At 55.3% G+C, this 20,563-nt stretch overlaps 6 protein-coding genes across 6 annotated transcripts; 5 read left to right on the top strand and 1 right to left on the bottom strand.

Moving 5' to 3' along the window:
• Nucleotides 1–3,768, top strand: KVR01_005383 (uncharacterized protein). Its single transcript, XM_044787662.1, has 3 exons — nucleotides 1–889; nucleotides 1,056–1,296; nucleotides 1,653–3,768. Exons 1-3 carry the CDS (start codon nucleotides 406–408, stop codon nucleotides 3,385–3,387), a joined length of 2,460 nt encoding a protein of 819 aa, XP_044645828.1. The 5' UTR covers nucleotides 1–405; the 3' UTR covers nucleotides 3,388–3,768.
• Nucleotides 3,769–4,567: 799 nt separating this feature from the next.
• KVR01_005363 (uncharacterized protein) lies at nucleotides 4,568–5,494 on the top strand. Its single transcript, XM_044793793.1, has 3 exons — nucleotides 4,568–4,762; nucleotides 4,901–5,151; nucleotides 5,243–5,494. Exons 1-3 carry the CDS (start codon nucleotides 4,650–4,652, stop codon nucleotides 5,284–5,286), a joined length of 408 nt encoding a protein of 135 aa, XP_044645808.1. The 5' UTR covers nucleotides 4,568–4,649; the 3' UTR covers nucleotides 5,287–5,494.
• Nucleotides 5,495–9,190: 3,696 nt separating this feature from the next.
• KVR01_005546 (uncharacterized protein) lies at nucleotides 9,191–13,049 on the top strand. The gene is made up of 3 exons (XM_044793395.1): nucleotides 9,191–9,505; nucleotides 9,589–9,631; nucleotides 9,688–13,049. Exon 3 carries the CDS (start codon nucleotides 10,476–10,478, stop codon nucleotides 12,366–12,368), a length of 1,893 nt encoding a protein of 630 aa, XP_044645991.1. The 5' UTR covers nucleotides 9,191–9,505; nucleotides 9,589–9,631; nucleotides 9,688–10,475; the 3' UTR covers nucleotides 12,369–13,049.
• A 961-nt stretch (nucleotides 13,050–14,010) lies between these two features.
• KVR01_004892 (uncharacterized protein) lies at nucleotides 14,011–15,262 on the bottom strand (the record flags this gene model as incomplete). Its single annotated transcript, XM_044784878.1, has 2 exons — nucleotides 14,849–15,262; nucleotides 14,011–14,786 (listed from the first exon to the last, which is right to left on the bottom strand). Exons 1-2 carry the CDS (start codon nucleotides 15,099–15,101, stop codon nucleotides 14,011–14,013), a joined length of 1,029 nt encoding a protein of 342 aa, XP_044645337.1. The 5' UTR covers nucleotides 15,102–15,262.
• Nucleotides 15,263–16,381: 1,119 nt separating this feature from the next.
• KVR01_005610 (uncharacterized protein) lies at nucleotides 16,382–17,300 on the top strand. The gene has a single exon (XM_044787861.1). It carries the CDS (start codon nucleotides 16,511–16,513, stop codon nucleotides 17,102–17,104), a length of 594 nt encoding a protein of 197 aa, XP_044646055.1. The 5' UTR covers nucleotides 16,382–16,510; the 3' UTR covers nucleotides 17,105–17,300.
• A 1,554-nt stretch (nucleotides 17,301–18,854) lies between these two features.
• Nucleotides 18,855–19,931, top strand: KVR01_005234 (uncharacterized protein; the record flags this gene model as incomplete). Its single annotated transcript, XM_044788402.1, has 1 exon — nucleotides 18,855–19,931. One exon carries the CDS (start codon nucleotides 18,855–18,857, stop codon nucleotides 19,929–19,931), a length of 1,077 nt encoding a protein of 358 aa, XP_044645679.1.
• Nucleotides 19,932–20,563: the final 632 nt, after the last annotated feature.

The raw sequence follows: 20,563 nt of genomic DNA on the forward strand, positions 1-20,563 counted from the left end.
CTCCCCGTCACCACGCCGTTGTCACTACCAATGTATCGCTAAAGCCGTCGGTCGACAGAGGCAAACATAGATCCGATTCCCAATGCAGAACTGCTCCCAGGGATCCCGCGACGACTTCTCAATCCGGCTCGCCACTCCACCGCAACGCGCCTTGACTGCCTAGGCATTCGGAATTAGCAGCCTTATTCCAAGGTTGCCTTAGGGTTTGCTCCGCCAGTTCCCACGTCGTCGGGATAACGGCAGGCCCCCGGACAGGGCCAAGACCAAGGCGGACCGGAGTCGTCACTCCTGAGGGCACTTGAGTCGTCACAGTGTGACTGGCTCTCGCCGCAGCGGCGCCCGAGGTCTAGCGAGGCCCCGCAGCCGACCAGGACGCTGCTGCCGCCGCAGCAGCCCGCCCGGGGCATGGAGAAGAACCCAAAGGCGTGCGAGCCCTGCCGCCGGAGGAAGGTCCGGTGCAACGGCCAGACGCCCTGCAACAGGTGTGACCGGAAGCCCGCCGACTGCGTGTACCGGCTGCGCACGCGGATCCGGAAGAGTGCCGCGCAGAGGGCTGCTGCTGCTGCAGAGGCGGCTGCTGCTGCTGCGGCGGCGGCGGCGGATGCTACCTCGCCGAAGAACGTGGTCAAGGCTCCTCCTCCTCCGACACCCGGCTCCGACGGGCGCTCGGTTGTCGTTGCTACTGGTGCGAACGGCAGCGAGCAGCCGACGCCGCTCCCGGTCTCGGCGGGCCATGAGTCGCCGTCTGGTTTCCGCAGGGACGTGCCTGAGGCCGGTGAGGGCCCAAAGTCGGACTCGGCCATCTATCAGAGCATCGCTGCCGTGCCTCAGAGGAGCGATGTCGAACCGGTCCAAGGGGGTACTGCCCGGCTTTTCTACGGGCCGGCTTGTGAGTTCCGCCTCTCTTTCCCAGCACTTGTTTTGCAGCATGGATGTCCTCAGCAGAGTCGAGTTTCAAGCACACGTTGTCTTTCTTTCTCTTCATGCTACTCGAGTCCCATGTGACACCGTGTGAAACATGATGCGGTAGCAACTGACACGTAGGCGCCATGTAGCTCAATTTGCATTTTTACAACAAGTACACCGGGGCATCCTGTCGTCAACAGGTCCGCATGGCCAACAAGACCGTGAAGTCCAGGAAGGCGGCGCCGGTCTAGATCTCTTCCTTCAGCGCAGCTTCTTCTTTGGCACAGCACAGAGATTCGATGCCACGCGGTTTCACCGACCTGCGAGTAGTCTGTTCAGCGAATTAACCTTGGCCCAGGCAAGAGTGTTCCTGGAGAGGTTCAAGGCATGGTATGCTCGCATTTTCTTTTCTTCTTCTGAGGTGATTCAGAGCTCTATCCTTGGTGCCTATGTTTGTTTTGCATCATTTTCCCGGGAATTTTACCCGATAATCGGTCATGTCCTGGCCGGCCGTCACGATATGGATGTAAGGTGGTGTGGACCACCCTGGTAGCGGTATCAGCAGCACGAAGCGTCCGAACAGCGACATCGAGCGAATGGCTGTGCTTGAAACACAATCATGCTTGATAAAGATGCTGTTGTTTTCTCAGATGAGCCATCTACCTTTGACGAGTGCGCCATCCGATTTTCAAGTCTCGTCTTCAATGTGCCAGGACCCGAGCACCATCCCACTGACAAGCGAACAGGCATGCATACATACTCCCATTCTTTACCAATGCAGAACTGGACAAGATGCTTCACCATCTATACAACAGTGATGAGACCCAGCCATCTCAGACTAAAGCCCTCATAGTCGCAGTATTGGCTCTCGGGGCCCTCGCCACGCCTCACACCAACGTCGCAGAGGAGTTGATGGCTAGGGCCAAGTACGAAGCGGTCCTATTCGATGACACCGTCAGCCTGCCAATGATCCAGTTCTCGCTGCTGATGGCAGAGTACCAGACCAGCATGGGCAGGCCAAACCTGACGTACCTCATGCTCGGCACCGCATCCAGGAAGGCCTTTGCGCTGGGTCTGCACCGCGAGGCAGCCAACTCTCTGACACGGTCCGAGGACGCGGAGAAGTGCCGCACGACGCTATGGTGTCTGTACTTCATGGAGAGCTGGTACAGCATGATGGTCGGGCGGGAGAGCATGATGAAGATGTCGGACATCTCGTCGCCGTTCCCCGAGAACCAGCCCTTCATCGTGACCCTGAGCCGCCTGGCATACATTGGCGAGCAGTGCTCCAAGACGATATACAACACACACCGCTACGACTCGCTGCGGAAGCTCTTCGTCGCGGCAGAGGACATCCACGCCCAGCTGCGGGACTTTGCGAACAAGCACGGCATCGGGTCCGCGGGCCTGGACACCAGCGGGCTGCCCCCGGGCGGCGAGCACCCGCTCAAGCTGCTGCTGCACAACCTGTACTACCACACCATCCTGCTGACGTTCAGGCCGTTCCTGGTGGCGGACTACGCGCTGGCGTCGAGCCCGTCGCAGGACGCGGCGAGCGCCATGTGGCTGCGGCAGGCGTGCCGGCAGGCGACCAACACGGCGCAGGACTGCATCATGTACTGCTACTCGCAGCTGCAGAAGGACGAGGTGGCGCGGACGTCGCGGTACCACGGCTTCTTCCTCGAGTCGAGCTGCGCCGTGCTCTTCTTCGACATCCTGCGCCACCCGAGCAAGTACGCCTACAACATCGAGTTCATCCAGATGGCCATCGCCAGCGTCAACCTCATGATCGACGACGAGCCCGTCACCAACGCCCGCAACTCCCTCAGGAAGATCCTGCGCGTCGTCGAGGAGACCATCTCCAAGCAGAAGATCGCCGGCACCACCACGGCCACGACGAGCGGGCTCCCGGCCTTCACCGACCCCTTGCTCCAGACGGCGCCCAACCCCTCGTCCCTCGCGCCCTTCATGAACGGCGGCCAGGACCACGCGCAACATCATCGCCATCACTCCCACCAACGCCAACTGCAGCAGCACCAGCAGCACCAACACCACCAACACCACCAACAACACCAGCACCAGCAGCACCAACAATACGGCACGATCCAGTTCCCCTCCCTGCACGCCCCACCCTCGTCCGCAAACCAGCTCATCTACTTCAGCGACCTGCCCGGATCCCTGGGCGGCGGCGGCGGCAACAACAACAGCACCGACACGTCGATGGGAAACACGCCGCTCGGGATGACGGGGGGCACGGGAGGCCTGGGCGGAGGAGGAGGGGGAGACGCAGACGCGTTCGGCGGGGCCGGCGGCGAGGGGCTGGACCCCCTGACGCACTTCCACTACGACGTGCTGACGACGGACCTGTTCAGCTTCTTCCCGCTCAACATGACGCCGCCGTCGGCCAACGGGAGCACTGCTGATGCCGCCGCCGCGGGGATGGGGGAGTGTCCTCTCGGGAACGGGAGCCCGGGGACGTGATTGCTGCGGGCGGCTGACACTTGGGGTGTGGTCTGTCGTGGGCAGATTTTGAGGGAAGAAAAGTTCTATTGGGTTCTCGTGAAGTGGTGACGGACGGCCTTTGAATTCGCACAGCCTCATTGCTGTTCATCTCGACAGGTCAACGTAGTTCCGATGTCACGTTCACCAGCTGTGCTCATGTCGTTGAGGTTGGCGATGTTTATCTCAAGCACTTGAAATTCCTGCTTTATATTCCTGCTTTGTGGCCTAGTCGAGTTCTTCTTGTAGGATAGTTGTTGAACCCAAGAACATATAATAAGGCGAGCAGATGCGCAGATGCGGTCTCGAATAGGGCATGGGCGCGGCTGATGCGCCTGCTCTCACGTATTGATATGAAAGCCAGACGAAATGCACTGTCCTTCCTGAGTGCCATACACAACGTGTCCGATTCACTCGGCCCCCTACAACACCAGCTTCCCCACCGAGGCTGTTCTGTCCTGCCAGATGATCGAAGGAGTTGACCTTGCTGGCCACCGGCAGCTCTGGAGGAGGCGCAACGACGAGACCCCACGAAAGATGAGCTGTCAGGACACGGCAAGCAGCGAGCTTCACCCATCGTCGCCGTCGCCCCGGCCCCTTTCGGGACCCCCCCCCCCCCCGACCATCCCGTGATCATCGCAGACATGACCGATGCTCGCGCGCCCACCACCTCCGTCCCGAACCGCCCATTCCCGCCCGCGACTCGGCTAGGCCGATACCTACCTACCAACACGGCGGGAAGACGTCGATGGTGATCGTGGCCCCGCCGTGAGCCCCCCACAAGATCCTCGGACACATTTGGGCGAGCACGACGGGGCGAACATCAACCAACGCACTGCATCCAAAGCGGCCAATCCGTGAAGCATTTTGGTGCCCACATTGTGACCAACTTTAGCGCCTCGGGTGCAGCGTGCGTTGCATGCAACAAACCAACAGGTACTTAAGTAGCATCGGCCCGTTTAGTACGCCAGCCACAGGCCACAGCTGAGCAAATGATCACACCGTTGATATGGTTGTTGGTTGACAGTCCTGCATTGAACGCCCGCCCGAGTGGGATCTGCCCCGTTACCGGGCCCGTGCCGAGACTCCGCCTCCAAGCAGTCATTCATAAATACCCAGGTCTGCCCTTTTGTCATTTTGGCCAAGTACTGTGCAGAATCAACACAACACCAACCTCAGTTGATCTTTCAAAATTACTCTCCGCTTTTGATACCCCTCACTTTATACCAGGAACCCCGGACACTATGACTTATTCCGTCCTCATCTTCGCTTACCGCAAGCCCGGCACAACCCCAGAGCAGTTCCGAGCACACTACGAGGGCAAACATGTACCTTTAGTCAAGGAGATCAGCGGAGAGTAAGTCCCAGGTCATCATCTCCACTTCAAAGACCATCATTCTGGCCGTCATCGGCAGCTAGTATGAGATGTAGTGCTCCATTGATGCAGAGCTGGGGGTTAATCATGGCTTGCCCGCTAATAACTTGGTGTTCCTAGGCACTTTCCACTGAGCCATACCCGGCGGTACATTCATCGCACGGCAGGCAAGGCGGCGGACACGGAGGCCAACGCGGACTTCCCAGCGACCGTTCTCATCGGCTCCCAGAGGGACTTTGATTACGATGCTTTCGCCGAGCTGAGCTTTGTCGACGCCGGCGCGTTCCAGACTTTCTTTGGCATCACTCAGCAGCCAGAGAATGCTGCACGGATCGCGGCGGACGAGGAGCAGTTCCTTGATCGTTCACGAAGTAAGTCATACTGGGTTGAAGAGGCATCAGAAGAACAATGGACGTTGTTCGGATCCCGGATATTCCCAGGACCTGCTAACCGGGATGCAAGTGACCGTTGTTGTTCTTGGAGAAACCATTTCGACTACGAAGTAGGTGGACAAGGTGGGCGGGTGGATTGCGTACAACATGCAAGGCTCTTTCATCATAGACAACAAGTGTAGGGAGATGAAATATGAGAGAACCAGTTTAGTCCGAGTCCTTTTTGGTAATCAGCTGCACATGTGCTGCAGGCGCATCATCGGGCAAGTGTAGGCCTTGTGCGGTTCAGAAAGTCGTTTGAGAATACAGCGATGTTCGTGTAGCTCTAAGTCAATGGTCATCACTCCTCAAACGGAGCCTATGAATTTGAATTCTTGAAGGGCCTGACTGATTGCACTGTCGGTCACAGATATGCAAGGCCCTCATGACAACCTACATGAACTTGCTCTTCGATATCGCAGGAAGCTTCAACGGCCTTGCGTGGGAGCAGCCTTGACTCCTGTGCCCGCGATTCCCCCAAATGTAGAGTTGGAAGCGAATTGAGTAGATACTTCATCAGCCCAGCCTCTATTACCTATAAGAAGTTCCACCTCTTACTCCCTAAACCCAATAGGATCAGAAAGTCACACCCCCAGGATCTGTTCTTTAATATAACAATAGGGCACAATAGAGGAGTATATGCCACAAGGAGTACACTATAATATACACAACTAGTATAATATTTAACATATAGAACGAGGGGAGAGGGAGCTATGATAAGCAGGTTTAGAAGTTAAGATATAAGAACAAATAGTTGTATAAAGTACCAAAAAAAGCACTTAACCAGAAACTAGTAACACGGATCAATACGTTGGGGTTTACTTGCCTGTAGAGTTAGCCTATAGGCGACCAGCGTGGCCTGGTTTGAGGCTAGATGGTTGGCTAAGGGTGGTGGCCATAAGGTAATCGTTCGTGATCCCTATTAATATTCTCGTGGGCACCTCGGGGCGGGGTATTGACTCACCCATCACAAAGGTACATTGCATTCCTGGCGGCGGCGCCCAAGATGAGAGACTGTCTGCCTGCCATGTCAGGCGATACAGTACAGCGCAGGGAGGGAGCCCGGCGTCCTCGATGTGGCCCTTCCACAGGACGTCACATTCGCGCTGAGGCTGATGAGGACAGAGGAAGCAGGCGGCCGCCAGGCGGCCCATGCAGTGCAACCACCTGCACGGGCGTTGCTAATTCTGTTTCTGTGCGCGCTCCTTCAGCCTTCAGCAATCCGCCGGGGGGCCAGCTGGAAAGCAAAAAAAGGGATAAGCACGTGGCTTCAACAGTCAGTCTGTTAATTCATGTACATTTCTCTATCACGGACTGTCTGTGTGTGCATGGCGCGGCGTTTATAATGGGCCTCCACACCCGTATTGTCCCACGGACGTGGATGGAGTTGTGATATAGTGACAAGGGCGATGCTCCAGGCAGGGCCTAAAAAAGGAGAGGTAGTTGATGTGATCTTGAGGTACCTAGGTAGCAACCGCGGTGCATACGAGTGCTGTGTCCTGATAATGATGGCCTCCTACTCAATACCGGCGCCTCCAGCTGCGTGAAGCCAGCCGTGCAGCTACCAACATGCAAGTCGTCCGTCCAGTTCTCGGTGGCCCGGGCACGCTGTGGCTTCGTTGAACAAAGCCGCACCCGAAAACGGAAACAAAAAGCAAGCAGACCGGCAGTCCGACCGAGAGGGGGGAGCTCGGCTGGGTGTGGTGGGTGGGCGGGGATCGGCAAGCCAAGACCACATGGGCATTGTGAGCTGTCCACAGGGGATGAGAAGCGGCCCGCCAAAGGGGATTGAGGGGCCGGCCCTGGTTCTCGGAGAGGGTCCAGGGGGACCGACAGTGATGCCGGACTTCAGGAATTATCTACCTGTCTGTGCTCTCAACGGTGTACATGTACAAAGGTTACACGCAAATCAAAAAAAGAACAGAAGACAGTGCAAATTAAACAAGGTAGAACCTTGGTGTTTACGGGACCGTAGGCGCCGGCCGATGGAACAGCGACCGCTTCCACGCGCCCTTGCGAGTGCGAGATGCATGGCCGTCAAGCGCCTTTGATGGAGACCGATGTGTCTGGACTTTGTGCGGGTAGTGATCTGTAGGGATCAGTGAGCAGGGAGTCGCGCGGTTGCGTTAATTACGGATAATCTCCAGTTCTTTCCCAGTCTCGCCCAGCTCCAGTCCAGGCCAACAGACGAGTTACCAACAGGCTGACTGGCTGCTGCTCTCGGCCCCTGAGACGAAGCAGTCGTTCGAGACGCCCGCGGGCTGTGGAGTTTGTCATGCCGGCCAGCGCTTGTGGAACACGCTGCACGGTCAAGACGTAGTGATGTGTCTACGATTAAACTTGTAGGGATGGATGCTGGATCTTCCCGGTACCAATGTGCCATCCTGTGGGCATTGCCTCCAGGGCTGACAAGGCGACCCGGCGTGGGCGATGACAAGATCGACAGGGTGTTGTCAAGCGAGGAGGGAGAGTTCGCCCTGGGCAGCTACTCCATCGTCAGGGCAGCAAGTAGTCTGTCTTTTGAACTCGCGGCTGCCCTACTCGTCCGCACGTGTAGATGGTGTATTGCCGGACAGGCAGACAGGGCGCGTACCGCAGTACAGATACCACAGTTGGCTGCGTGCGTGGCTAGGGTGCCAAGCTGTTGGAAACGGAGGGGCGGAGATTATTCCAGGATTTTCATTTTCTGGCGGCGCACGGCGTGGCAGGGTGGCTGCATTGCATGGTGGGTGGGCTGCAGATGTCATCAATCATTTCTGCGGTGCTTGCGAATCGGCGATTGTGAGTGTTGGGTCGTGGAGATTTGTTTTCCTGATCCTGCAGAATGGCAATCTGGCCGGCAGCTACAACAGCTACACCACCAATCGGGCACCCCCGCAAGCGGCACACCGGCACGTCTCCTGTGAGCTGGGCCGAAGCTAGGGTGCTAGGCAGTCCTCGGGCCTGTTTTGGTGCGTTGTTTTGGGGGCCGACGTCAGGCCATTTCAGGCCAAGCGCCAAGTGCTCAGGTGCAGCATGTTTACAAGCCTCGGTCGGGGCTGGAGCTGCAGCTTCCTGCCTTGCTGTCTTGCATGATGAAGAAAGCACCGCGGCACGGGTTTTCCGAGCACTGACGACGATGGACTCGAGAGGAGAGCGGTGCTCGTGATGCACGACAGCTGCGTCCCTCGTGATACCTGCCACCAAGGTGGATGCTGGCATTGTTTGGGTCATGTATCGTATCTGTGCTCGGTGGCGTCCCGAGAGATCGAGACAGCCGAAACCCAATTCACGACAGGGCCAGAGTTAATTGTACCTTCCCCAGCAGGTCGGGACTGGCAGGCACAGCGAAGTCTCCGTCATTTGAGTTTCGGCCGTGACACGGTGCGCCTGTCTGGACGCTACAAAGGCTGGGGCAGCCGGTTTCCGGGGCCGTCACGACCCCCCTGTACCATGGCGTGGGTCTATCTCTTGGATCTCTACTCCGTACCGGTCTCGCAGGGAGCGGGCGGCATGTTAAACTTTGCATCTGGTCGGCGCTCGAGGAGGGTTGATGCTGCTTCGAAGAAAGAGACTGACCGTATATACGAGATGTGCAACAAGGACTGTTTGTTCCGAGATGGTGGGACAGGCTGGGCTGGCAGGCTGGGTATGAGTCCCTAGCGTTTCAAGGCTGTGATTGGGATGGTGTTCTGTGGTGGTGGTGATGGTAGCGTTACATTTTGGTGTTGCTCTGTGGTTGCTGCCGTCTCGTCTCGTCCCGTCTCATCTCAAATTTCCATCTGCTGTTTGTTAGTGCGCTCTCTTTTCTCCCCCCCATTCCAATGTGACGTCAACATTGCAGAAATAAAAACGGGGAACACATTACCATAGCTCCTGCATGGCAGGCATAGCAGGCATGGCAGATCTTGGTACCAACTGCACCACAGCTGAGCACAGCCTGGCCAAGTCGGAATGTCTGATCACTCGCCGCCCACTGGCTCGCACCTCTGGTTTCTGTGTCATGTTCGTGCATCTCCCTTTTTGTATGTGTGTGTGCTTCCAGGGCATCTTGCATTGTACGCCTCACCGCCAGCCTGCCTGCAGTCAGCTCTCGTACCGTACCGCCCGTCGTCCCTCCCCTGTCCGTCCTTGTTTGTAGTCGGCAAGTGCCCAAATATCTAGATGGCAGTTGCCGCCCCGGTCTCCATCTTTGACCACCTCATTCCGTCTTGTTGACGAGCGAAAAGAGGACAAAAGACGTGAAATCGGCAAGCCAGTCCACCGACACATTTACCCCCAGCCCCATAAAGTGGGCATTTTCTACGCTGCCAACGTCAGTCAAACCCACCCTGCCTTGGCTTTGTTCCAAATGTTGGACAGGTTGACGGGTTGATGGTTTGATTGACACACCAGCAGACCAGCAGAAGGATCACTGTTGGTGCAGGATTAACACACACACGTATGCACACTCGCACACAATCATCCAAGCAGTGCAAGCCGTCTAAGCCGTCTAAGCCGTCCAAGCCTCCAAGACCGCACCTCCCAAGTCCACTCCTTGCCGTCGATCCTCCCAGCCATCCTATCGTTGACTCCATCCTGCCAATTTCCACCCCACCGACCGAGCATCAACATCAACATCGTCGTCACCAGCCTTGCCGCCAACCAAGCTCACAGCCTGACAAGTCGACCACCAACCGAGACCAACCGAGACTACTTCAGTGCCTCGAGCTTCCGCCCTTTTTCCTGACCCCATCCTCACTTCCCCCATCCTCCCCCCCCCAGAGAACAGACAGAGACCAATACTGTTTAATTTCCCTCCCTCCTCTCCGTTTTTTTGGGGGCCCTCTTGTTGGATGCCCCATTTTCTCTGATCAATCTTGTTGTTCCCCACCACCCCTGCACTCTTGTGTGCCGTCCTCCTCCCCCTGCTCCATCTGGTCTGGCCTGGCCTGGCCCGTCACCCCGTCCTGCCCGTCCGTCACCGTTGCATCCTGGTCACCATTCAGTTCCCATCCTAGTGGGCCCGCTTGCGTCTTCTCGAAGCTCTTCATTGCGACTGCCGTCATCACCACCACTCAAAAGTCGAGGCATATCCCACCTCTCATCCGCCCACCTTCTTTCGAGCTCTCTGTCCCAGACGTGCCTGCCTGCCATTTTTCGACGTCGTGCCGTCTTCGAAGTCAAACCCATAACCCCAACCCACATCGTTGGTGCGGGTTCCTGCATTAGGCAACGCGTCTCAAGGTTAGGTTTGTGGACAAGGTCGCACCCACGCCAACGTCGCAGTAAAGACCATCGTCAGTATGGCCTCGCCAAGATCGAGGCTTATTTCGGGCGCGGTCGCCACCACCGGCCTTGTCGCCTCCGCTCTGGCTCAGTCGGCAGCATCCACACTCAGCTTCGAGGTCTCTGAATCGGCCCCCTCAGGCATCTCCCAGACTGTCGACCTTTCCTTTGGCGGCTTCGGCATCGAGCCCTCAAACCTCTTTGCCTACACTGGCCAGGATGAGCCAAACCGTCTGTCCATAACCCTGCTCGAGAACCTGGGAAACTACACAGGCAAGCCACCCCACATTCGACTCGGCGGCAACACCCAGGACTACATGATCTATGATAAGTCCCAAGATAAATGGGCCCAGATCACCAACCCAGATCAGAAGGGGGATGGCAACATCGCGTGGGACAACATGCTCATCGGCCCCCGCTTCTTCGAGGCTGCAAACAGGTTCCCTACGGGCACCCCCTTCACCTGGGGCCTGAACCTGGCCTACAATGAGGACGACTACATCGACAAGATCGTCGACATGGCCAGCCAGATCATCGAGCGATGTGACAACCTGGACATCGTCTCGTTCGAGATCGGCAACGAGCCAGACCTTTACAGCACCAACGGCTTCCGGAACGGCTCCTACGTATCTTCAGTCTACTCCGAGGAGTGGCACGAGCGTGCTGCCGCTGTCTATGAGCAGGTCCTCAAGCCTGCTGGCCTGCCCACCAACTTCTTCGAGGCCAGTGGCACATCCCACACCAGTGGTACCACCTTCGAGATCCAGGAGATGGACAAGTCCGGTGTCGACTCCAAATTCAACGGCGTCGAGTACCTATCCAGCTGGAACCAGCACTGCTACTCCTACTTCGTCAATGTGACCGAGGGCAAGGCCCTCACCATGGACCTCATCATGAGCTTCGACTACGTCGAGTCCCAGTTTGCCGACTGGGTCACCCAGATCGAGCAGGCCCACGAGACAGGTTTCCCCTACGCTCTGCGCGAGATGGGTATGGTTGGGCCTTTGGGCGTCGCCAACGTCAGCGACACCTTCGGCGGCGCGCTGTACACCCTCAATTTCCTCCTCTGGGCCGCCTCCATCAACATGACCAGCGTGCAATTCCACATGACCGCCAACAGCTTCACAACCGCATGGCAGCCTCGCGCCAACGCTGGCGGTGGGCCTCACGTCCGCCCCATCTACTACGGACATGCCGCCTTCAACGAGATCATCGGCCCCACCTGCGCCGCCCAGATCTACCAGGACACTCTCACCAACGTGCCCTCAGGCTACAGCGAGTACGTCAGGGCTTACTCTATCTACCAGGGCGGCTCGCTGCAGTCCATCGCCGTGCTGAACAGCAAGGTGTCCAACACGACCGAGGCCAACAAGGCCAATGTGACCGTGTCAGTGTCGCTGCCGACGTCACTGGCCGGCAAGACGGTGCACCTGGCGCGCCTGACGAACGAGGGGATGGACGCCAAGTTCAACACCACCTGGAACGGTGTCAGCTTTGAGCAGGATAGCGTGGGCACGCAGACGCAGGTCGACGACACAGAGGAGACGGCGACGGTCGGCGACGACGGCACCCTGTCTTTCAGCGTGCGCGACGCCCAGGCTGTCGTGGCCAACCTTGAGTCGCCCCTCGGCAAGGGCCTTGAGCCCGACGAGACTGCATGCGCCGCCCAAGCGTCCCGCAGCCCTGGCACCCACAGGAGCACCGCGGGTTCGTCCTCTGAATCGTCGTCCTCCGCATCGGCTACGAGTAAGCCTGACAGCAGCAAAATCTCCGGCGAAAATGACAGTTCCTCTAGTGACGGCGCTGACTCCTCTGCAGGATCACCGGCCCTGGCGACAATGTCGACCGGTGCCCTTGTGACATGTCTTGTACCCTTCGTTTCTCTAATCACGGGCTTCTTCCTTTTCTAAGGATCTTTTGTCCCACACCCCTTACAACTTTTATGATCTTTGGCTCAATGTCTTTTCCTACTTCTTTTCCATCACTCATCTCATCATCCCGCTCCTATGAGTGGGCTCATTTGTTGCGAAGGACAGGGGCAGAGCTCTTGGATGAAGCACAGCTTCAACAATCATGACGAAAGGCATGCGTTGGCGTACACGTGAGGGCAACAGCATTACGGCCATATTTTCTTGTTTTTCGTTTACTTTACACGCCCCGAGTTGAGGGAGGCATCCGATACACACGTACGCATTGCATTGGTTTGGAGTTACTCGCACCAATTGTTTCATTATTTCGGTTTTTCTCCGCGAGAAAGCATATGCGGCTGTTTGGATTTGGAAAGATGAAACGCGATGGCCTATCCCCTCACAACGACATTTGTTTTACTCAGGCTACCACCTGCTAGAAGTTGAGCATCTCAGGATGGAGGACAGGAGGAACGAGGATGGGTCGTGAGTGTGCGGATTTGTTGGTTAATCTGGAGAAGACCAAGGATCTTTTGTTGACAGACAGATCGCCGGCTGAGAGAGGCGGACGCAAGAACAGCCGCGGGATAGACGTTTTGCAGCATGAAGAACATACACGAGGCATAGAATACCCTAGGGTAGACTCGGGCTGACTCAATAATGTCGAGACTAATCGCCAACAAGGCTTCTACATCCATGGATACGAGAACTTCCCCACTCTTGGGCCTGACGTGATGTGACAATTATATGTTGGCACGCAAGTGGCCATGTGAGTTAATATCAAGGTGCACACGAGATAATTGCGATGGCAGCCAGCCAGCCAGCAGCCCTTGTCGCAATAGTTATCCATTGGAGCTGAATGGTCGCCCGCTGGCTTGCCCAGGTATCCTGGAGAAACCCAGCCTGGTTTATGTTTCATGGTACGGCCCGGCGCTAACTACAGTACATGGTCATCCTTTGTTTCGTATCGACTAATTGTTATTAGGCTTTCTTGGCCCTTTAGTTAGTGGTGATTCCCGGGGCTGAGGAAACCTTGAGCTTTAAGATCCCTGTCGGGATTGTGCGCTTTTTCCTTTCTCCCCGTCTATTGTTAGGAATCATGGATGGGATTTGATGTGCTACGAGTAACTCACGTGCATGCTGTGCATATGCGGAATCATGGGGCGTGAGCGCTGTTTACGGCTGTCGCTACCTAGGATCGTTAAGTAGTTCAGGATTGATGGCTATGCAAATGACTTCCGAAGCAATTTCGCCTTGGGCCTTTCTGCACCCTGGGGCAATGTCACCATACAACTTTGAAGTACCTAGTTACACTGTTAATGTGTGCTTATACTAAAAGACAAGATATAGAGAAAAAGGTGCAATGCTGCTCATATGTCTTTAATCCTCTTACTGAATTTGTATGAGAGGTTATCTGCCTCGGTAGGTAGTCATGAATGCGCCACAGACCCGTGTCTTGAATCCGCACGGCAAATTGATATCAGATATGCTAGTGAATGATTGCTGTCACCCGTGAAATCCATCATAGAATCAGTCACGCCTTCATGTGTAAAGCGTGATGGAGTTAACTGAGATCCAAGATTCTGTTCTAATCGGGAATAAATGTAACTTCAATCACCACCGGGGTCTTTCCACTCAGGTGTGTCTATTTTAAAGGCGGGTTCCTTGCCAGATCCTGCCTGAGCTTTTTCATCATCAGATTCTTCTTCTTGTCTTGCTTTTCCTTCTTCTTCAGCAAGTCCTCATCCTTCTCCTTCAGTTTGAGAGGTTTCAGACTGCCCGATTTGCCCTCAAAGATAGGCCTCAAATACCGTTCATCACTCATTCCAGCAACAAGGCCTTCTCCAACAAAAGCCCTGAGTCCTGCAACATCTCGGCTATACTTTCCAAGCTGCACACCGGGCCGCCGAGCAGACTGTAAGAAGTCGATGGCGAGCTCAGCCCATACGAGGCAGCCCTCAGCGCTGGTCACTCCGGCAGCGCGGCGCCACTCAATGGTAGCCTTTCCGCCGTAGTACAGATTAGTGAAGTTCCAGGCGTAATACCTGTCGGGATGCATGAGATCGGCAATCTCGACAGCATTCTCGCAAGCCTTGATTCGTTCGAAAATCTGAGCAGTTGGGAGATTCGCCAGCTTAGGGTTGTCGACTGTGTTGCTTTTGATCCATTGATTACCTCGGCGATGTTCAGGGACGATAGCTTCAAAGGCGTCTTCGAAGTAGACGACAGCCATGCAGATGCTTTTCAGTTCCTGAAGAGACCACGCGCCCGCCGCAGGTGAAGCATGAACGTGGAAGCCACAACTCCTGTTCGACTCGAAGACATATGATTCGCGCATGGTTTTGAACAGATTCTGAACGTGGGCACGCCACAGTCCAGTAGAATCATAACGCAAGATCGGAGAGACGAACTCAACGGCGTCTAAGAAGTTGATTAGGTGTCAATCCAGTAGAAGAGGGCAATATGAGAGCCATCTGACGTACACTTGTTATTAGTCTTCGTAGCTCCGGCAATAGTGGCATCGTCTGTCAAGGACCAGTCTTTATACTCGTCTCCTTCCCATGCCCCATCGATGTCGGGATGCATTTTCAAGTACTTATCAGTGTCGATCTTCGCGTTGTAAGACTTGACCGCCAACTTTGCAAAGGCCTCGAGAGACAGCTGTTTGGCGTTGACATCTCGCTGTATGAGGAGAGTTTCAATCTCAAGGCCAATTCTCATTTCGGGGGTCGACATGTTGGAAATTGCGGGGACTCCTTGTACAAAACTTCTTCAGTCAAAAGAAATACAGAACCTATGCTTCGGTGGACAGTGTAGGCTAATTGCTACTGTCGTATGAGAATAAAGTCGAATGTTTTCGTGTCTAATATGATAGTTCAAAGTACGCTGGGGGGCTTTATTGAGTGTGGAAAGAATCGCAGAACAAGTGCCAACAATTTAAAGAGATCAATCTTTGTTAGGAGGATATCAACTGAGACCGATACTGAATGTTGTGTGAAGCTGAGATGATGTTGACATCTAGGTGTTGCGGTGTCAGAAGGCGACTCAAATTGGTGAAATATATACTCATAAAACAGCACAAGAGCTGGTTGAAATCTTGGAGCATTACCGTAATGGCCCCTTCTACGACGGGCTATCTCTGAGACGGCCCTGTGGTCAGCCCGGGACAGATGTTGGGCAACTTGTCCTGATCTGTGCTATTTTCGGAGGCGTAGCGATAACAGAAAGGGGAATACCTCTGGCGCAATGTGATGATGGAACATGACTATTATGTTCCCGTTGCTTGCATCTGACATCATATTTGCCCTGCTGAGGCCCCTCCGACCCAGTATCTGACCTTTGAGGCACACCGGTGGAGGCACTGAACGGCGCAGGCACCTTCAACTCAATAGTTCCATCATTCACGCCCCATTGCCGCATCCAAGGAGTTAAGTGGCGTTATATGGAGCTGACACTTTTAACTGGATTTTATCTTCTTAGATTAATTATAGCAAAGCTGACAAAACATGACCTACTATTTCGAAACAGGCGACCTTGTTTGCCGTTTTGTTCGGGTCCGTCTCTCTCAGCCCAAGGGTCGAGGATGAATCCTTCATCAAAATAGGAATTTATTGCACTCATAGACAGATTCACCGCTGTTGGCAACATTTTGGAGCAGGATGTTCAACCACTGCCCGTGGTTGATCTCAGCTGACCAAGCCGACCCTCGTAGCGGTCTCCATCGACGTCGACATCAGAGGTGTTATAACAGACCCATGCTGGGTGGAGTGAAGGCTTAAAGCATAGTGTAAAATTTTTGTTTTGCGAAGCAGACATGATCCTGTGAAGTCGGCCGTGTGCCAAAGTACCGTTGGCCCTGCTGCGATGGCCGGGCCCCCAGGCATCCACCCACCCCTCGGCTAAAAATAAACGAAAGTGGTCTGAAAATGCGAGATAACCCCGCCACACCTACAAGGCATCCATCATCTACTAGGTACTTACACAGCTTTCCTGGACACCCTTTCTAGCACTCAACACTCACTGCCCGCACAAATATCGCCGCTTCTACCAGCGTTTTCTAACCGCTGAAAGTTTCAAATCTACCAAGTCTCGAGCTGTATATCGTTTAGGTGTCATCTGAGCAGCAAAACGTTTCATAGCCAAACATGGAACCTTCAGAATCACCGACACTGCATGCCGGGCCGCAAGACAACAGCCAGGCAAGAGCAGCCAACCAGTCATCCCAAACCCCGACGCCTTCGCTGATGCAGCGGAAGTTCATGGCCGCTGATTCAGCCGAAGAAGAATCAAAAGCAGACTGGGACCGGCGCGCAGCTGCTATCCAAGAGGGAATGAGGGAGGAACGCGAGCGCAAGGAGTTATACTTCTTCTATGGCTCTCTGATGGATCCAACGCAGCTGCAACGTGTTCTCGGCCTCAAGGACCGACCAAGGAATTTAGTCCCGGCCGAGATCGTTGGGTATCACATTCGGATGTGGGGACCGTACCCAGCGCTGATCGATGGACCCCCCGGAAATGTGGTCAAGGGCATGGCATATGAGGTTGAGGGTGAGAAGGCAAAAACCAAGTTGGCTGATTATGAGACGGACAATTACAGAGAGCACACGTGCACCATACGTCTTGAGGGAGGGGCTCAGGTATCCGGCACAACTTTCGAGTGGGCTGGAGATGTGGATGATTTGAAAGACGGCAGCTTTGATCTAAAAGACTGGCAGATGACACATTTGTTGGATGAGTAACTCATAAGTTCTCCCTGCAGAACTCATGATTATTTCATCGTGCCCAGACTGTTATCACTCAGGTATAGATGTGAGAGAAGATGGGTTGCAAAATTAGTGTCACTGTCACCAGCCAAATTCAAATGCTATCAAGGGTCCTGTTTACATATGTAGACATTGCATGTGGATACGACGAAATCCACTCGAGTTTAGATAATCAGCCAAGGGACGTTTAAGCCAGACGTACCGAGCAAGATCATCCGGGTATCCTCTCCCGTGGTATTTATTAAGCTATTTACCCTACTTCCCTACTACAGCGCGTCGAAGTGGGCCGCCCGGGGCTCACACAGGCGAGCCAGCGTCACTCGGCCCCCGCCTAACACCAGTTACCGCAAAGACGCCGCATACCAGTATCGCATTGCTTTCAGATATCGTAGCTGTCTCAGGCATTGGTGAAAAGGGGTTATACATTCTACGAACTCATGTCAACCTTGAGTGCGACCCCGAGTGAAGTGGCACGAACCAAATTGGGTCACAAGAAGATTCTGGTGACCGCCGGTCGTAGTTGGCCGGAGGCAACAGTTGAGGCTGCAGGGCGAAAATAGTCCCAACACACATAAAGGCGCCCAGCATGCCAGTGAAGGTACCATGAGACTGCCAGTGCGGACCGCATCACAGGCATCACAGCGGCGGGAGAACCCGCGAAGCCCACTCGGCGAGCCTCAATTTAACCTTAAAACAAGGCTCTGCGTCGCACTCAGCTCGGAAATACTTGATCTGGCCTCCACATCTAGTATTGGTATCATGCCGTGTCATGTAATGCTGTACTGGAAACAGCCCCTGGGAGAGCACTTCAGAATCCAAAGTCATCGTCTCCCATGAGCAACTCGGGTTTATCCCTCCCAACAGTTAAGCAACATATTCGTTGATTCCCAGACTTGTAGTGGTGTCAGCCCCTTTTCTCTGACCCAGGGAAAGAATTTGCGGCGGGCTTTTCTCGCGCATACGTGGAGGCCGAAGAGCGACAATGTGTCAAGCGTATCTGCTCTGTGGACCAACGCCCGGCAACAATTTTGCAGACGTCACAAGCGGGTCAATTGCACGTTTTTTCGTCTATGCGGCGATAAGATCTTGGCCACTAATACAAGGCCGAAAGCCAAGCCCCTGAGCTGCCGGCAGCCTGCGGCGCCAGGCCCCGGTAATGCAGCACTGAACCCACCGAGTCAGGCCGGCATTCCGGTCGAGAACTCTTCTGCCACGTTCGATTGCCCTCGGAGAGCTTGGGCTTCTTTCCACAAAAATGGGTCTTTACGTCTGCAATTTCCACAGCGGAACGGCAGCGGAACATGTCCTTGGGCGTGGGGCGCCATATCTTGATTACTGGACTAGTATGCCCGAATGAGTTCACAAAGACGAGAATTGATGTGCCGGGCACCCCGGACTTACAGACGAAAAATTGGTGAGGAGACTAGGAAAGTTGCCCCTGAGGCTCCGTGCTGTCAGGCCAACAGCATGCATGTACGATGTAGTATCTATCTGGGGCACTGTATCGGTGAGTGGGAACCATCCCAGGTCCCGCCTGAGACTCTTGACCCATAAGTGAATTTTGTCGACAATAATAATAAGGCCCATCCTGAACACTGGTTGTTTCCAGCAGAGCAAACTTTGCAGCCTCTTTTCCGCGATTAGACACACTTTATCACACACTCGTATCTCCGTTTGCTACGCCTCTATTCACCCCCACAGAAATACATACTCTCTCATATACACAATGGCAACAGACTACAAGTTCGAGGGCTGGGCGGCGCAGGATGCGGCGGCCATCGAGGGCAAGATGGTGTGGCAGGAGTTCAAGCCCAAGGAGTGGGAGGAGGCGGACGTGGACATCCAGGTGACGCACTGCGGCATGTGCGGTTCTGATTTGCATTTCCTGCGCAACGGCTGGGGCGTCACGACGTACCCGCTGACGGTGGGCCACGAGATCGTGGGCAAGGCGGTGCGGGTGGGCAAGGACGTCAAGCACATCAAGGTCGGCGACCGCGTGGGCGTGGGCGCGCAGGGCGACAGCTGCCTGGGCCGCTTCGGCCCCTGCCGCGAGTGCGAGGACGGCGAGGAGAACTACTGCGACAAGATGGTCAACACGTACGGCGCGCCGCACTTCAACGGCGGCATGGGCCAGGGCGGCTACGCGACTTACCACCGCTCCCCGGCCCACTTTGCCGTCAAGATCCCCGACGGCATCGAGTCGAGCCAGGCGGCGCCCATGCTCTGCGGCGGCGTCACCGTCTTCGCGCCGCTCAAGAACCACGGTGTGAAGGAGGGTATGAGTGTTGGTGTGGTGGGTGTTGGCGGCCTGGGCCACTACGGCGTCATGTTCGCCAAGGCCATGGGCGCCAGGGTTGTCGGCATCTCGCGGCGGGCCAGCAAGCGCGACGAGGTGCTCGGCCTCGGGGCGGACGACTACATCGCGACGGCCGACGACGCGGACTGGACCACCAAGCACGCCAAGAGCCTGGACCTGATCATCTCGACGGTGGCGTCGTCAAAGGTCCCGCTGGCCGAGTACATGTCGCTCCTCAAGAAGGGCGGCAGCTTCTGCCAGCTGGGCCTCCCCGACGACGGCGCGTTCCAGGTCTCGGGCATGGCTGTCGTCTTCGGCCGCACCAAGTTCGAGGGCTCCCTGATCGGGTCGCCCCAGGACCTGCGTGATATGCTGGAGTTTGTGGCGGAGAAGAACATCAAGGGCCTGGTCCAGGAGAGGCCCATGAAGGACGCCAACCAGGCCGTTGTTGACCTGGAGGATGGCAAGGCTCGTTACCGATACGTGCTGGTCAACGAGACTGCTTAGGGGATATGTGTTATACGGCGCTAAGGATACGGGGAACGAACACTGGAAGCACTGCATGGCGGAGTTGGTATATGCGGCTAATAAAATAGACGGCACCTGGGGTTTAGGAAAAGTAATTACCCTGACTCGACGATAACTGCAATATAGAAGGGCATGCATGGCCTGATTTACTATTTTGATGCGGCTGAATAGAGAGCCAAAGGTCGTTATGAAACTATGACTTTGTAACCCTAGCATATGTTATTACATGACTATATTTTAGATGCATATGTTCCTGCATGTGGGAACGAGGGCTCCACCTCACACTCCTTGACAGTTAGGAACACCCTAAGACGATGTCAGGTTTACCAATAACAATTGGCAAAATACCTAGGAATGATTGGAAAAGCCAATCACGACCATGATGTATGAGGGGCTATGAGAGTGCGTAGAGCGTATAAGCCCCGAAAAATGGAGGCTGGCGGGTTATCCTGACTCTTGGCTGCTTGGCAGCTGGTATACCTTGGTATACCCACTCAGACGGGAGAATATCGCTCACCAAGGCCATGACTGCTTATGCCGCGCGACAATAGAAGCAAAACTCGGTTACACAATGGCGGCGGCGCAGGTGCCACCTCCAACCTTGGAAGCCA

Source organism: Diaporthe batatas (genome assembly GCF_019321695.1).
Source record: "Diaporthe batatas strain CRI 302-4 chromosome Unknown Contig00005, whole genome shotgun sequence".
Classification (NCBI taxonomy): Eukaryota; Fungi; Ascomycota; class Sordariomycetes; order Diaporthales; family Diaporthaceae; genus Diaporthe; species Diaporthe batatas.

Bases quoted from the DNA above. Each gene is read 5' to 3' on its own strand.
- KVR01_005383 (XM_044787662.1), top strand. From the start codon at position 406: ATGGAGAAGAACCCAAAGGCGTGCGAGCCCTGCCGCCGGAGGAAGGTC. The intron at 890-1,055 runs GTGAGTTCCGCC...GGCGCCATGTAG, and splicing joins GCTTTTCTACGGGCCGGCTT to CTCAATTTGCATTTTTACAA. The intron at 1,297-1,652 runs GTATGCTCGCAT...ACAAGCGAACAG, and splicing joins CTGGAGAGGTTCAAGGCATG to GCATGCATACATACTCCCAT.
- KVR01_005363 (XM_044793793.1), top strand. From the start codon at position 4,650: ATGACTTATTCCGTCCTCATCTTCGCTTACCGCAAGCCCGGCACAACC. The intron at 4,763-4,900 runs GTAAGTCCCAGG...TGGTGTTCCTAG, and splicing joins GTCAAGGAGATCAGCGGAGA to GCACTTTCCACTGAGCCATA. The intron at 5,152-5,242 runs GTAAGTCATACT...CCGGGATGCAAG, and splicing joins GTTCCTTGATCGTTCACGAA to TGACCGTTGTTGTTCTTGGA.
- KVR01_005546 (XM_044793395.1), top strand. From the start codon at position 10,476: ATGGCCTCGCCAAGATCGAGGCTTATTTCGGGCGCGGTCGCCACCACC.
- KVR01_005610 (XM_044787861.1), top strand. From the start codon at position 16,511: ATGGAACCTTCAGAATCACCGACACTGCATGCCGGGCCGCAAGACAAC.